Source organism: Hibiscus syriacus, unplaced genomic scaffold (genome assembly GCF_006381635.1).
Source record: "Hibiscus syriacus cultivar Baekdansim isolate YM2019G1 unplaced genomic scaffold, ASM638163v2 tig00010533_pilon, whole genome shotgun sequence".
NCBI classification, from domain to species: domain Eukaryota; kingdom Viridiplantae; phylum Streptophyta; class Magnoliopsida; order Malvales; family Malvaceae; genus Hibiscus; species Hibiscus syriacus.
Genome location: NW_024062223.1, coordinates 1,839,802 through 1,855,776, shown reverse-complemented (window position 1 = coordinate 1,855,776; position 15,975 = coordinate 1,839,802). Strand labels below are relative to the sequence as shown.

Here is a 15,975-nt window from a genome sequence, read left to right as displayed (position 1 = left end):
TTACAATCCAATTACTACTCTTATCATGTAAACATGGTTCAGATTAGAGAAATACTGTTGTTGATCGATGCTCTTAAATCTTCCTTTCTAACATCAACTGCTTTCATGGATTAAGCTTTACAAACTGGCCTCTAGGGTTAGACAGGGATGGATGAGAGGTGCGAAGAAGTATAGTCGCATCTTTCAAAAATTTTAGTTGTTTTACATTTTATTTTTTTATTAATTATCTAATTTCATATTTTTTTATAATTTCGTGCTGCTAAAAAAAATTTAATATTACTTTTTTAACTGATACTCTTTATATAAATTTTTATTATTGGATTTTGTTGGAAACGTTGATGAACACTCGATCAATTTTATAATATGTATAATATTATTGATATCAAACATACGAGTATAAACACGAACAAGATACCAACTTCAACTAGTTTACAAACACCCACAAAATAAAGCTTTACTAAGCTTTCACCTTTTATCTCCATTCTTACAAGTACTGATAACTGTTGCCAAATCACTAGTCTATTACTGTCACCTAAATTAATGCTTCACGTTTCTTTGCTTCATTTAAGTCTCCTGCCATTTGTTTTATGGGTTTTTTTGTCACGTTTAATCCAAGCTTTGCCGACATAAACAAATCATGTTTGATTATAACACTCTCCCTCAAATCTTATTTCCCTGCATTACCAAAGTTTGGTGTTTTTTTTTTAACTTATGGACACTCCAAGTTATTCGAATCATACATTATTATCCTAATCAAGTTGCTCAAATCATGTCATACTACTCTGATAAAGTTGTTCGAATCATGTCCTACTACCATCTTGTAACATGGTTCGAGAAACTTGGTAGCAGGGCATGATTCGAGCAATTTGCTACCAAGTTTCTCGAACCATGTTATAAGTTGGTAACAGGGTATGGTTCGAGAAACTTGATAGTAGGGCATAATTCGAGCAACTTTATCAGGGTATGGTTTGAGCAACTTGATTAAGGTAACATGGTATGATTCGAACAACTTATAGTGTCCATAAGTTAAAAAAACCAAAACCAAAACCAAAACAAAATAGAAATCTATGCATTTATCATGGATCATACATAGAAACACTCTGATGTCGCATGATAGTTCATACATCTTTTATGATACTATAGTAATCGCTCTATTTCAACGAATAATTTTTGTTCGATATTATTCGAGTAATTTTTATTTACACTGCATTATTCAAAAAATTTAGCCTATATAATCAATACAAATCATTAGCAAAATATATATATATATATATATATATATATATATTATGAAAGATTTCTAATCATTTAAAAAAACATATTATATTCATGACAAATTTCAAAATTTATTCATTATGCTTCTTATACAATCACAATTACAACTATCTTAATTATATTTAGAATATTTAGAACACATATTATTATTTATAATTATCTTAAATTAAAAAGAATATTTTTTTAAAAAACATATAAATCGATAAAAAAAATTAAGACTTAAATTTTTGTAAAGTATTTTTCAAAATTTAAATTTTATAAAATATTTCGTAAAATATATAATATTCGGTTTCTTGGAAACAAAGTTGTGGTGCTCAACAATCCACCACCCACTCTCACCAACCAATAATTTCATTAATAACTTCCGATAAAAAAATAGAATAATATCATTTAAAAATTACATTAAAATTAAACGAAACAATATTATTTAATAGTAATCAAAATTTGTTTTGTATGGATAATTCTTCAATAATAAATATTATTTTTAAAATATTCTAAAAATATTTAAGAAAAATAATGTTTAATACATTTAATAAATAAATATAATATTTAAAATTAAAATTTTAAAAGATGGGCTCATATTTATCTTGGGTGATAAAAATTGATTATGTGTCAGATAAAAAAACTATTTACATGTGATATTTTTATCTCATTTTATTGTATATTTTGTCATATGATTTAACAATAAATGTAATTTAAATAATTGATAAATGTAAAATTCAAGTAATATTATAAAGTTAATAGAAGTAAAATAAATTTATTATAAGAATATTCATTAAGTGATAAATAAATTTTTATCTACTTACTAACTTAAATTACTAAATTAATAATTTTTAATTATTGAATCTTTATACCAAAAAATCAATCCTGTGGGCGACGACGGCTGACAAGTTGACAACTAGGGGCCATTTAATTCCAATGAGACGGTTTCCGTCAAATAGCGACGTTCACCAAACACCGTTAAAACGGAAAGACTAACGGCACCGAGTCGCTTTACTCTGTCAATCGTCATTACCCGATTCCTAATCCTACGGCTATTGGTCGTCGATATTTCACCTTATCTATCGTGTCAATATTTTATTGGTTTAAGAGATCAGGAGTTTTCCTTTAAATTAATACCTCAACCCCCTTGTTTTCTCACCCATAAATTATCATATTTTCTCGTTGATTTTCTCTTCAGCCAAACAAGATGCAGATCTTCGTTAAGACCCTGACCGGCAAGACAATCACCCTCGAGGTCGAGAGCTCCGACACCATTGATAATGTCAAGGCGAAGATCCAAGACAAGGAAGGGATTCCTCCGGACCAACAGCGTCTCATCTTCGCCGGAAAACAGCTCGAGGACGGTCGTACCTTGGCCGATTACAACATCCAGAAGGAGTCAACCCTCCACCTCGTCCTCCGTCTTCGTGGAGGCATGCAAATCTTCGTGAAAACCCTTACCGGTAAAACCATCACCTTGGAAGTCGAGAGCTCCGACACCATCGACAACGTCAAGGCCAAGATCCAAGACAAGGAAGGGATCCCACCAGACCAGCAGAGGCTAATCTTCGCCGGGAAGCAACTCGAGGACGGCCGTACCTTGGCGGACTATAATATCCAGAAGGAGTCGACCCTCCACCTTGTCCTCCGTCTTCGTGGAGGCATGCAAATCTTCGTGAAAACCCTGACCGGCAAAACAATCACCTTGGAAGTCGAGAGCTCCGACACCATCGACAACGTCAAGGCCAAGATCCAAGACAAGGAAGGAATCCCACCGGACCAGCAACGTCTCATCTTCGCTGGAAAACAGCTCGAGGACGGCCGTACCTTGGCTGACTACAACATCCAAAAGGAGTCGACCCTTCATTTGGTCTTGAGGCTTCGTGGCGGGATGCAGATCTTCGTCAAGACTTTGACTGGGAAAACCATTACTCTGGAGGTGGAGAGTTCTGATACGATAGATAACGTGAAGGCGAAGATTCAGGACAAGGAAGGGATTCCCCCAGATCAGCAGAGGTTGATTTTCGCTGGGAAACAATTGGAAGATGGAAGGACTTTGGCTGATTACAATATCCAGAAGGAATCTACTCTTCACCTTGTCTTGCGTCTTCGTGGCGGTTTCTAAGCTCCCTATGAATTTGGGTTTCTGGATTTTATGTCGATGATTATGATGCCTGGCTCTGATGAAGCCTTATAAATAAACTTATGTCATCTTCAATTATATCCGTCTTATGGTTTCAAGTGAATAAAAATTATATATTTATCTAAATTTTGTTGCATCGTCTTCGATTAATCTTCTCTTTTGTTCCTCTTATGTATGCTTGTGTTGTGTTCCGTGATGTTAATTCAATTCAATCTTTTGCATATTTTCCAGAAGTTTTAAGCTTCTGATAGAATCTTATCTATTTCCATTAGTTTCTTATAGAAGCGAACATTAAAGGATTAAACTTTTTTTCTGGGTTTACCTTTCCTGTTCTGTTCCTATGTTCTTCAAACACCCAAGTATTTGACTCGTACCAAAATCTGAATCAGGCTCTTTCAATAATGTTTATGTTATCAGAATTGAAGATTCTTAGTTTGGAATTCGATCAATTAGTTCCCATGGTAAATACATCATCCTATTTCTAATGTAAGCCTCCGACGCCATTTTTGTAGCACGTTTATCCAATTTGATTTCCGAAGAACTCAAAATCCAGGTCATCTCGTTCTGGTTCTGTCCCATTCTCAGAACGCATCTTGCATCACCAAACTAAATCAAAGTACAATCGAAATATCTCATGTTAATGTCTGTAAAAATTGTTAAGGAAAAAAGGCATACAGAGTAAGCTGTTATAACACCGGTGGAGTCACCTCCGATTAGCTTCAGTTTCATACTAAACCAACTGAATCTGTATCTTTGCTTGGTTTGAAACTAGCAACCTATTCAATTAGATAGGAACAGATTAAGATCATGGATTTGAATCAAGTTCTTGAACCAGAAAATGGCGATTTCAGATTGTATTACCAGTTAGATCTCCTGGCCCTTCAGTCCGAATCCAAATCGGGAGTCATCCACTTAGACGACCGAACCATCTCCAAATTCCTAACTTCCACCTAAACCCCTCGCCCATACTACCTCTTCATCTTCTTCGACGCCACCCAACTAAACGACAAATCCGAACTCCATCTCCCCGAACTCCGCCGTGAGTTCGCCCTTGTTGACCAACCACAACAACTCCAACACCAAACTCTTCTTCGCCGACATCGAGTTCCGCGAATCCCAATCCTCTTTCCACCTCTTCGGCGTCAACTCCCTCCCCCACATCCGCCTCGTCGGCCCCAACGCCAAATCGTTGAAGGATGACTCCGAGCATATGGACCAGGGCGATTTCTCTCGATTGTCTGAGTCCATGACCGAGTTCGTCCAGTCGAGAACTAAACTAACCGTGGGTCCCCTCCATCGTCCTCCCATTCTCTCGAAAACGCAATTGGGTCTCATCCTTGTCCTTTTGTTGATCTCTGCTCCGTTCGTCGCTAAAAAGATCTTCTCCGGCGAAACGTTCTTACACGATCCCAAGATTTGGCTTTCCGGCGCCGTTTTTGTTTATTTTTTCAGTGTTTCAGTTGCAATGCATAATATAATCAGGAAAATGCCGATGTTTCTGCTGGATAGGAACAACCCGAACACATTGATTTTCTTTTACCAAGGATCGGGGATGCAGCTCGGAGCGGAAGGGTTCACCGTCGGTTCTCTGTATACAATTGTGGGATTGTTGCTTGCTTTCGTCACCCATTTGCTTGTTTATGTTAAGAACTCGAAAACCAAGCGAGGGGCGATGCTTTTTGCGATTATTGTTTCCTTTTGGGCGGTGCAGAAAGTGGTTTTCTTGGACAATTGGAAGACTGGATATTGGATTCGTGGATAATCATGAAACTTCGAACAACAGCTCGACCTCTTCTTGCTTCCGGAGCAGCGTCTACCAAACAGATTTGGGAAGAGGTTCGACAGAAAAACAGTAAATTCCCATGGCATAATCTGATTTGGTTTTCATTTCACATTCCCAGCTTAATTTCTTGGATGGTTATCTTGGATCACCTTACTACAAAGGATAGGCTGCAACGATTTGAAATTGAAACTAATGACCAGTGCATCCTCTGTTTTGAAGCAAGGGAATCCAGAGACCATCTATTTGCTGAATGTAAGACAACTGCTTCAATCTGAAATTCAATTCTTCAACTCACATGTATACATAAACCTCTTTTTATTTGGACTAATATGCTAGTTTGGGCATATAACACATGGAAAGGAAAATCGTTGCTTACTAGTATCCTCAAGCTCTCTTGGTGCACTCTCAACTATACCATATGGGAAGAAAGGAATCAAAGACTTTTTAAAGGAACCTACAGATCCGAGGACGAGATTATGGTCTTAATCAAGCAGATTGTAGGAACTCAACTTAGTAATAGGAATGTTAATAGATTAGATAGAACTAACCTATCTCTTTGTAATTACTGGGGTATAATATGATTTTTGTTGTAATTAGAAACCCTTTCGTTTGCTCTTTTGACTGTATTGGTTTTGAAGCAGTTTTCTGTTATTCTTAGGTAATAAAATTTTAAATTATCCAAAAAAAAAGGCATTGTCTTTTTCGTTTCGTAGGCTGCTATAATTCGAACTATGGTTTCGATATTTGGAGAATTTAGTTGAGAATTTGATATCAATTTTAGATGTTTAAACGTATAACTCTTTGCGAAAGGTTTTGCTTATAGAATTTTATTTTGTTATATGCTCACATCTTTGCATGCAAAAAATTACATTTTCTATAAGATTTTCTGATGTTCATCATATTGCTCGGTCGAGTTATCTCTGTTATTTTTGTGATGCACGTGGTTTCTAATTTTCTCTGAGATTCTTTGTTTTACGGGTTTAGCTTTGATCATTACAATTAGCCTTATGATGTCAGTTCATTCAGTTTATGCAAGAAATCTTATGCGCATCAGGTATAATCTTTATCGATGATTATATTTTCTGCCCTTAATTATCTATTTTCTATGTCTTTTGTGCACCAATAATCTTAATACCATCTGTTTACTTTGTTTTTCTGTAGGATTTCATATTTTAAGCTGCGAAGTAGTCATGTGGGCTATTAGAGACATAGTTTAGGTTTGAAAAGGTTAATCATATTGGTAGGTTCGTTTACTTCATAACTATGCGTAGACTTTAGCCCTTTGACTGTTTGACATTGCTACTGAATCTGGGTTTAATATTGGAGGCTTTTGGATGGGTTACATGATCCCCTGGATCATGCTTTGACGGCTCGGTTTAATTATGCCTTTGACTCAGTCTACCTGCCCTGCCTCTTCTTAGGAGTTGTTTATGGCTAAGTTTGCCAAAAGTACATGGTCTTGTCATCTCAATTGCACGTGAAATGCGAGACATTTGATTATCAATTGCCACATTTGGAGAGGTAAACTTCTCTTTTGTGATGTCTATTCTTCCAAATGACCGCATACTAACTTTGAAGGCCTTTTTTTCTTCTTATGCCTAATGCTCCATGTAGGGTGCAATATTGCATGGAACCAGAATATGTGTCAGCAAACTGGTTTAGGTTATTTTTATATAAACCTTGGTGGTTATGATTTCATTCCCCATCTAGTTGTTTGTTTGGTGGTATTATTCATTTTATATCTAAACTTTCGAAAGTATGATTCCCAATTCTCTCTTAAAGATTTGGGTGAACTCCAAATATTTCTTAGGAATTGGTGAAGGATTCCAGTTGAGTGCTTGAGAGGGTTTGATATGCAAGGAGAAAATTCAGTTTCAACTCCCATGGTTTTCTCCCCACGTCTCTCAAAGGATGAAGGAGAGTTGGTTTGCAACTATATCATATCATAGTATTGTGGGTGCTTTACGAGACATACTCGGTTCATACATCGACCACACAAGGGTCATTAGGGTGCTATCAAGAGAATCTTACCATGCATCAAACATTTGGACTGACACTCCTTGAGTATGGTCTTTTATTGGTTTCAGGGAAGAAAGCAAGTTCTTATTTCTTTTTCGGATATTAATTGGATGAGTATAGTAATGGTTTTGATAGATGAAGATGAAAAAGAAGATTGTGTTTTGAAGAAAGTTGTCATTTTCTTGCAGAGTACCCGAGCTCCGAACATCACTAGATCAAAACGAAAAAACCAGTCTACATATCCGACAACAAATAATTGTTCACAGATCTTGTGGCTTCTTAATCAAAATTAACCCTTCTCTCTTCCTTCTTATATCCTCCCTCCCTACAACCCCTCTCTTCATCAACCTTCAACTTTCCTTCTCTTGTCTCTTCCCTTGTTTGTTTTCTCAAGAAAGAATCCTCTGTTCGCAAGCTTTGTCGATCACTCATCAAAAGTGATTGCAAACAACATCATGTCTTGCAAGATCAAAGGCTTCTACAAAGGTTTCAAGTCCATTTCCCACATCTGTGGTAATGCTCCTTTTTGTCTCTCTTCAGGCATACAATCAATATGAATCTATTGTATTTGAACATGGATTTTCTGGGTTACTTTTGGTTGTAGCTGCAAAGGAGCGAGAGATGGAAATTGAGAACCCCACAGATGTTAAACATGTGGCACACATTGGTTGTGATCACTCTTCCACCACTGCTCCCAGAGTCCCAGTTGGGTATGTTTAATATTTTGATTAAAAAAAGACAATTTGTGTAGATCAAACCGTGTTTTTAATTGTTAAACTTTGCCTGGAATTCAATACAGATGAATGAATTCAAGACTGGTCTCGGCGAAACAACAAAATCATTTACCGGCAAGACCAGGGTTTCTCATCCTACAACTCTTTCAACACGGTCCTCTCATGGTATTGATCAATCAATGGAGTCTGAACCAGCAACAGAGATGAAGAGAATCCGGTCTTGCACCGATCTTCCGAGTGTTACGATGAAACGAAAAAGGAGAAAGAAGAGCACTTGCATTGCCGAGTCTTCTTCCACGAAATCTCTACGACGATTATCGAAGACGAAGGTGACCTCCTTCGAAATATAGAGATCATCATGCATGGTTATTTCTCATTAATATATTTGAAGACCAAAGAAACTTGGAATTAATTTCAACAAAACTTATCTAAATTAGAACTACCATGTAATTTTAAAATTTGTATTGCATTTGGTTGGTAAAGTTACACTAATTCGGATGATTGGATTCCGATTAAGCTTGTAAAGGAATCTAATATTTTCTTGCTATGGATTAAAATAATAATTTACTCAACTTTGGTATGTTAGTATCTTATGCTTATTCTTTACTCAGTGTTACAGTGCATGCAGCATGTTCTACTCTTCCTCTTCACCTTCTTATTGATCTTAACTTTGGTACGGCAGTATCCTTTGCAAATGTGTATGAACATTCATTATCAAATGGTTAAATCTTTCAACATACATTATCTTGTATTCACCTCATACTAATAAAAAAATGAACCGTATTATACAAATTAAGATATCTCTATTCAATTTATCAATTTATCGATTTAGTCATGATTTTAAAATATAAAAGAATATAACTCAACTATTAGGGTATTATTCAATTAATTTTTCCAATTAAGGGACTAACAATAAGAAAAGTAATCAATCAAGTCACTGATCCATTAACTAGTGAACGAAATTATTGACGTTATAATTTTTAAGTTTGTATAATAACAAAATTATTCTTTATTACTTACGCATTCTATCAATTTTATCTTAATCCTAAATAAATAAACAAATTCTGACCTCTGAATTTAAAATTTTTATTAATTCAGTCTAAACATCCCTTCACTATTGAGGATTTTAGAGTTGGATAATCAAAATAGCAACACCCTAATAGATGGGTATTTTTATTTCGACCTCTGAATTTAAATTTTTTATTAATTCAGTCTAAACATCCCTTCACTATTGAGGATTTTATTTCTCTTTTATATTCCCTTGTTTGTTTCTCAAGAAAGGGTATTTTTATTTTCCTTCTCACTGTTTAATTAGAAGTTCCCTTGTATTGCATGTTGTCTCGAGTTACCGGGCAATATGAAGCATGGAACCTTGTATCAATGCGTCTGTCTTAAATCTTGCACCTATACTTGTCACATGTAATTCCCCTCCAAATTGGTACCTTTAACATCCCTTCACTGTTTCGACAGTCCGTTCCATTCCGACTCCGGCACCATGGCCGGAAAGATCAAAGGCATCTACAAAGGTTTCAAATGCATTTCCCAAATCTTTGGTGAGACCCTTTTCTGTCTTTCTTTGAGCATGCATTAATAAATATGAAGGTGTTGTATTTGAACGTGTTTTTTTCCCTGGGGTACTTGTGATTGTAGCTGTGAAAGAGCGAGAGATGGAAATTGGGCACCCGACAGACGTTAAGCACGTGGCACACATTGGCCTCGATCACTCTTCCGCCGTTGCACCCAGTTGGGTATGTTTCAATATTTTGGTTCAAAAACCACAATTGATTCAGACCAAACTGTGTTGTGTTTACCTCTTAATTGTTGTCTTGGCCTGGAATCGTATGCAGATGAATGAATTCAAGACTAGTCCCGACAGAACTGCGAAATCAACCAGTAAGTTCGAGGCTTCTAAACCTACAAGTCTTTTAACACGGTCATCTCAAGTTACGTTTTCTCAAAATATTCCAATTAATTTGACTCGACTGAATCGAATACTAACTCCTAATCCTAATAATAAATCAATATTATTACTTTGTCATAGGTATTGATCAATCAATAAGTACTGTTTTATTTAACATTTCCATATAAGATCAATCGAAACTATTACCCCAAGCAACCCATTCCTTCAACTTGAACATAGACTATGGCATACACAAGCCTATATTCGTGTACAATGGGCTTCAATTTTTCTTTTATATTTTTAGGATTAAATTAAAGAATTAAGTATAGAAACTAAAATGAAAAGTTATAAAAATGACTGTAATAAAATGAAATGATAAATTTAAGAAAGACACCCACAATTCACTTAATGTTGATTTAAAAAAATCTTATTTTAATCATTCAATTTCATTTCTTTACTATTTGGTACCAAAATGCAAAAAAAAAAAAAATTGAAGCTAATAGCAACGAGTTTACCAAAGTTGTTGATAACTTTATTAATCATGGTGAAAAATATATATATTTTCCTAATTTATTCAATACCATTTCCAAATGAAATTAAAGTGATATTTTCCTTGCCCCTCTAAAGTTGGTAAAATTGTTATTTCAATCTTTAAATTTATAAAAGTTTAGTACAAAAAATAGTAAAATTTCCCCTTGCCCCCTTACACTGGGTAATTTTTTTAGTAGTCCCAAAAATTATAAATATTTTTAATTAATAAAATAATAAAACTACTTTCTAACCTTATTAAAAATTAATATTTTTAATCAAGATCACTAAATACAATTTTGGGTAAACTAAATGCTTAGTACTTGAACTATTATTTTTGTTCCATTTTGGTATCCAAACTTTGTTTTTTAAAAGCATACCCGACTTTTAATTTATATTTCATTTTGGTATTAGACCGTTTAAAACTAAACAATAATATTGACGTGACATCTTAAAATAATGTAATATCATAACTGAAAAAATAAAAAAAATTGTCATTTCAGCAGTTCTGTTAATTTTTTACTGACATAGTACCAAATTGAAACTTAAACTAAACATTAGGTATGGTTTTGAACAAAAATAAAGTTTGGGTACCAAAACAATACAAATACAACAACAACAACAAAATCCTATTCCCATATGCAATGGGGTAAGGGGGAGGTAGGGTAGTAGGCTACCCCCAACGCCAGATTGAGAGCAGCTTTCGTGGAAGACCTCCGGCAGTCATAAAATTAAAAATAAAGATAAAATACAATGCATGTATAAATAAATAAATACATAGTTGAACAGTCTTCATATGCCAAAACAACACAAATATAATAGTTTAAGTCCTAAACATGTAAATTACTCTAAAATGTTCTAACTTCACCTAATTTAGAAGATATTTTTTCTATTAAGGAGTGGACGAAAATAGAACATTTTAAACCTAACCAACACTTACCAAAATTTGCCTCCATTACCCAAAACAGTACTAATTTGGCAAGACAACCTCATAATTCTTACTACCTTCAAAATTCCACAAAAAATATCGTAATATGTGTCTTCAATCAAACTTGTATTTGTCACATAACATATACTACGATTTTACTCCGTCAACGAGCTTGCATATATGAAGAGGGTGAACATGTTCAATGTAGCATGAATCCTCAAGTCAAAACATTCCGACGGTAATACCGACGACTTCTCCGTTTCCGGTTGATGCCATCAATCCGGTTTCGAGATTTCAAAATCGACAACTTCTTTTTGCCAGTACATAAAACATGGTTGTTGATTCATCAAAATAGTTGTCATTGGTAATAAAGGAAGTTGGTGTGTTGCTTTCAGTAATCTTTATGAAGCCTAGCATTGATTGAAGTATGGTGTGCACATTTATTTTGACTCAATTATATCGTTCAACCTTCAAAACTGGAGCATTTATATAGGATCAAAGATATGAGATTAATTATCCAAAAAACAATATGAGATTAGGGTTCATTAGATCATAAATCAATCGAATTATTATCGACCGTCCGTAAGATATTCGAAAGATTCTCGAACAGGTGAGGACATTGATGATCTGATTACGGGACCAAACTCTTAGCCAAAGTGAGCTCAGCTGGTGAAGGTAATCAATGGAGCTCATAAATTGAAATTTCAGGGTAAGGTAGCATTGACATTGAAAACTCAGACAAGTGCTCACAAACACAGCTACCCCTGGGTACTCTTTCACGTTCCCGAACCCTTTATCTCTCTATCCAAACTTCGATAAAATAAAAAATTTCGATAAATCAAATACCGATAGTTTAAAAAAAAATTCATTATCCTTTTTATAACGAACATATAAAACATTGCATCTTCTTGATTAATTTGTGTTTTGATGAATCAAATAAAGTATCCACTCATTTTGAAATAGTACAGTATTAAGGCTGGGAATAAAATCCAAGGCCACATGAAATTAAATTCACTAACTCGTCTTAACAGCTAATGATTTGACAGAAAAGGAAAATCTGCTTTTAATAAGTTCATTGTCATCGGAAAACATGGCGGCCGATAGCTATATCATCATTATGTTATGATATTATGTAAGGGTAAGCATTCGGTCGAGTCGAGTCACAAAATTTTAAGTTATTCGAATTGACAAATCATATTTTATGACTTAAACTTATTTTAAATTTTTTCAAGTCAAATCGAGTTTAAGAAAATTGAGTCAAGTTATTTGAGCCAAATTATTCGAGTTTCTATACAAATTTTATTATAATTATTTATAGTACTATGGTAAGGATTGATTTCAATTTTTTGATTTTTTTTAACCATAATATATATATATATATTCATATTATTTTCTCATTATAATGTTATTTAATATATCAAATACAATCTAAAATTATAAAATATATTTACAATATTATATTTTTAAAGAAAATATTTTGAGGATAAAATATTGATAAGAGTATAAAAGAGTCAAGGAATTGATGAGAAAAAAGAATTTGTAAACAATTGCAGACAAAAAATCAAATTGAGTAAAATATAAAGTTAATGGACTAATTAAAAGAAAAGACTAGATTTTTAGTAAAAAAATAAGAATTAAAGTTACATAGATATTCTATAGTGGTATAGGAGCATGTGATTCAAATTTAGTAAAAAAATGAGCTTAAAATGAAGAAGGAATTGAAGGAATAAAGAAATTAAGGACTAAATCATAAAATTGTCAAAATTATTAGCCAAATTTTCGGCTTTTCGAGTAACTTGAAATTAACAAATCTCAACTCAATAATTCAAATTTACTTGAATAACTCTAAATAAAAAATTCGATTTTTTGAGTTGAGTCAAGTTTTATTCACCCTAATGTTATATTATGCATATGTATTGAACTTGGGCTTTCAATATATGAGGGATTTTATCATTCTTGAAAGCAAATATATGTATATATACAGGAGTCGAGTCAATTTGGTAATGTTGGTAAAATTATTTTTTTTGGTTCAATCATTTGAGTTATGGTTCGATATTGTTTGATGAGAAAATAAACTTATGACAGTTATAGATAAGCCATCCATTTTAATATGAATGAAGAGTCGAAACTGATGATTTTGTGAAGAAGATGAATAATTATAAGTTAAAGAAGATGATGAATAATAATAGTGTCGGAATTGTACTTACAACTTTTTAGGGTTATGGTGGGGATCGGTCCAACTTAATCTTGGAAAAGGTAGGGTTTTAAAATAAATATATAAATAAATAAATTTGGAGTCGTCATCGACTTTTGGATTATGTAGGTCGAATACCTAAAAATACATTTTAAAATAATTTTAAGAAAAATAATTTTAAAAGATAAAAAATTGATCTGTGTTTGACCAGAGATTCGTTTTGAAAAGGGTTCGGGAGTCGATTACGTGTGAAAAAGGATTAACACCCCGCAACGCCTGAAATCGATACCTAAGCGATTATACATCATCTAAATATTGAAATTGGCAAACTTGAATATACATTTAAATTGTGACCCCTTTTAGAAAATTAAAAGGGATATTATTTTGCACGAATAATTTTCTAAAATACATTCCTTGTCAATTAAGGGGTTTTTTTATGGATTCCACGTACAAAAGAATATGACCCGAATTTTTAGATACAACAAATACATAAAATAGAAAATTTATTTAAACATAAAAGATATTATTTTATTCGAGCAAATCATTAGAAACACACTCCTTGTTAGTTACAGGGCATTTCTTTAAATTCCTCGTATAAAATAATATATGAAAGTATTTTGATTAGCAAAAATTTGACAAACATAAAATAATAAATATGATAAATTTAGGGATTAAATTATAAAACTAACAAGAAATTAAGGTAACCAATGCAAATATTTCATATGTTAGGCACTTTAATCGTAAATAAACCAATAGTATTATTTAGAATAAAAAATATTAAATTTGAGGATTAAACTGTAAAATAATAAAAATTTATGGCTATAAACATAAAAATCACACAAGTTGGGTACTGGACATGTAATTTAACTATCATCGCAATTCGGCATTAAAATGAAAAATATTAAAATCTAAGGACTAAATTAGATATTTACCCAAAACACATGTAAATAAAAGTAGTGGCTAAAATAAAAACGAAATAAAACTTGAGATCCAAATTAAAATACATGGAAATTAATTTCAGTGACCAAAATGAAATTTTACATAGTTAGGGGACCTGAGAAGAGATTTGCCCACGCGCCCAAAACACAGAAATCCCCCTTTAAAACTAAGTCGTTTTGACATGGGTAAAAATACCCAAAAAATAAGCCAACCTCTAATTTTCTTAATTTTCATTCTCTCTAAAAAGAGAGAAAATATTTCTCTCTCGCTTCTCTCTAAATTTTATCACCGGGGGGAAGCCGTCAGCCTCCAGCAATCGCTCGTCGGAGCTCCCCGCCGACGTACATGGCGACCGACGACCCTTAAGTTACCCCAAAATAATCCTTTTCCGACCCTAAAGTCGAAACCAAGCCTCACTCAACCAAAAACTCCCCCTAGTGTCCTAGATCTAGGAAAAACTAAGGGATTACCTTCAGTTTCTGATGGTCTTCTTTCTCCGGCGATAGGAAAACTCAACTCCGGGTGGTAAGTTTCTTCTCTTCTCCCTCTTTTTTTATTTTCCTATTTTCTTTTCGAAAAGATTTCCTGTTTTTTTCTTGGTTGTTGGTTGTTGTTGGTTGTTGTTGGTTTTCTTCCCTTTCTTGTTGGTCTCCTTTCTCTCTTGCAGGTGGGCTCTTTTATAGGACCCGTGGCTCTCACTTTGGACCGGTCGGAGAGGAGAAGCCCTCTGAGTCATCGGGCTATGGTGGTGGCCGTCTTAGGGGCGCATGCTCCTCAGTCACGGCATCGGACGGTTCTGATTCCATCGACGATGACGACTGATAACTCCTTAAGGTAAAACCCTAATTATGATCCATTTTATACCGTTTGATCTAGATCAGATCCAACGGTTGAAGATGGAGTCGGCTGAGATGGGTTCATAAACCCTAGCTACTTGGGTCTTCACTTGTGGGCTTGGCTGATGGGCTTGGCTGATGGGCTTCGAGCTTGGGCTTTGGGTACCAGGTTGGATTGCAATTTGGACCCAATCGGGTTTTGTAATTTTGGCCTATAATGTAAATTTTAATTATTTAATAATAATAATAATAATAATAATAATAATAATAATAATAATAATAATAATAATAATAACAGGGACGAAAACCACTGTCTACAAATAGACCAGAGAGATCCCTTCCTTTAGCCTTGTAAGATTACTTAAATATCAACCTTTAATGTTAGTGTCAGATCTAAAATTGTGATGGTTATTTGTAAGTTGACACTCTAAATAGATCTCATTATCAGATAATATATATGACTCTAACATATCATATGATCTATCTATAATCATATCAAAAAATTATAACTGATCATAAACTATAAAACTCCATAAAATTTTAAGAACTGGAAGTTATGAAACTTTGAAAAATTTTAATATCTTTAGGGCATCTAGAATTCTAGAGAAATAATTTTAGGTTATGATTGATTTGTTTTGTAATTATATAAATATATTTAATATAATTTTACTCATTTATCATATTGGGGTTTGATTTTATTTGCAGATAAATTTA

At 33.7% G+C, this 15,975-nt stretch overlaps 4 protein-coding genes across 4 annotated transcripts; all 4 read left to right on the top strand.

Moving 5' to 3' along the window:
- Positions 1 to 2,410: 2,410 nt before the first annotated feature.
- On the top strand, positions 2,411 to 3,478 carry LOC120204230 (polyubiquitin). The gene has a single exon (XM_039204349.1). The coding sequence runs from the start codon at positions 2,465 to 2,467 to the stop codon at positions 3,380 to 3,382; it is 918 nt and encodes a 305-aa protein (XP_039060280.1). The 5' UTR covers positions 2,411 to 2,464; the 3' UTR covers positions 3,383 to 3,478.
- A 977-nt stretch (positions 3,479 to 4,455) lies between these two features.
- Positions 4,456 to 5,162, top strand: LOC120204028 (probable dolichyl-diphosphooligosaccharide--protein glycosyltransferase subunit 3B). The gene has a single exon (XM_039204130.1). It carries the CDS (start codon positions 4,611 to 4,613, stop codon positions 5,160 to 5,162), a length of 552 nt encoding a protein of 183 aa, XP_039060061.1. The 5' UTR covers positions 4,456 to 4,610.
- A 2,495-nt stretch (positions 5,163 to 7,657) lies between these two features.
- LOC120204027 (CRIB domain-containing protein RIC10-like) lies at positions 7,658 to 8,598 on the top strand. The gene is made up of 4 exons (XM_039204129.1): positions 7,658 to 7,715; positions 7,807 to 7,916; positions 8,002 to 8,265; positions 8,548 to 8,598. Exons 1-4 carry the CDS (start codon positions 7,658 to 7,660, stop codon positions 8,596 to 8,598), a joined length of 483 nt encoding a protein of 160 aa, XP_039060060.1.
- An 833-nt stretch (positions 8,599 to 9,431) lies between these two features.
- LOC120204026 (CRIB domain-containing protein RIC10-like) lies at positions 9,432 to 15,247 on the top strand. The gene is made up of 4 exons (XM_039204128.1): positions 9,432 to 9,489; positions 9,587 to 9,684; positions 9,784 to 9,829; positions 15,093 to 15,247. Exons 1-4 carry the CDS (start codon positions 9,432 to 9,434, stop codon positions 15,245 to 15,247), a joined length of 357 nt encoding a protein of 118 aa, XP_039060059.1.
- The last annotated feature ends 728 nt before the right edge of the window (positions 15,248 to 15,975 follow it).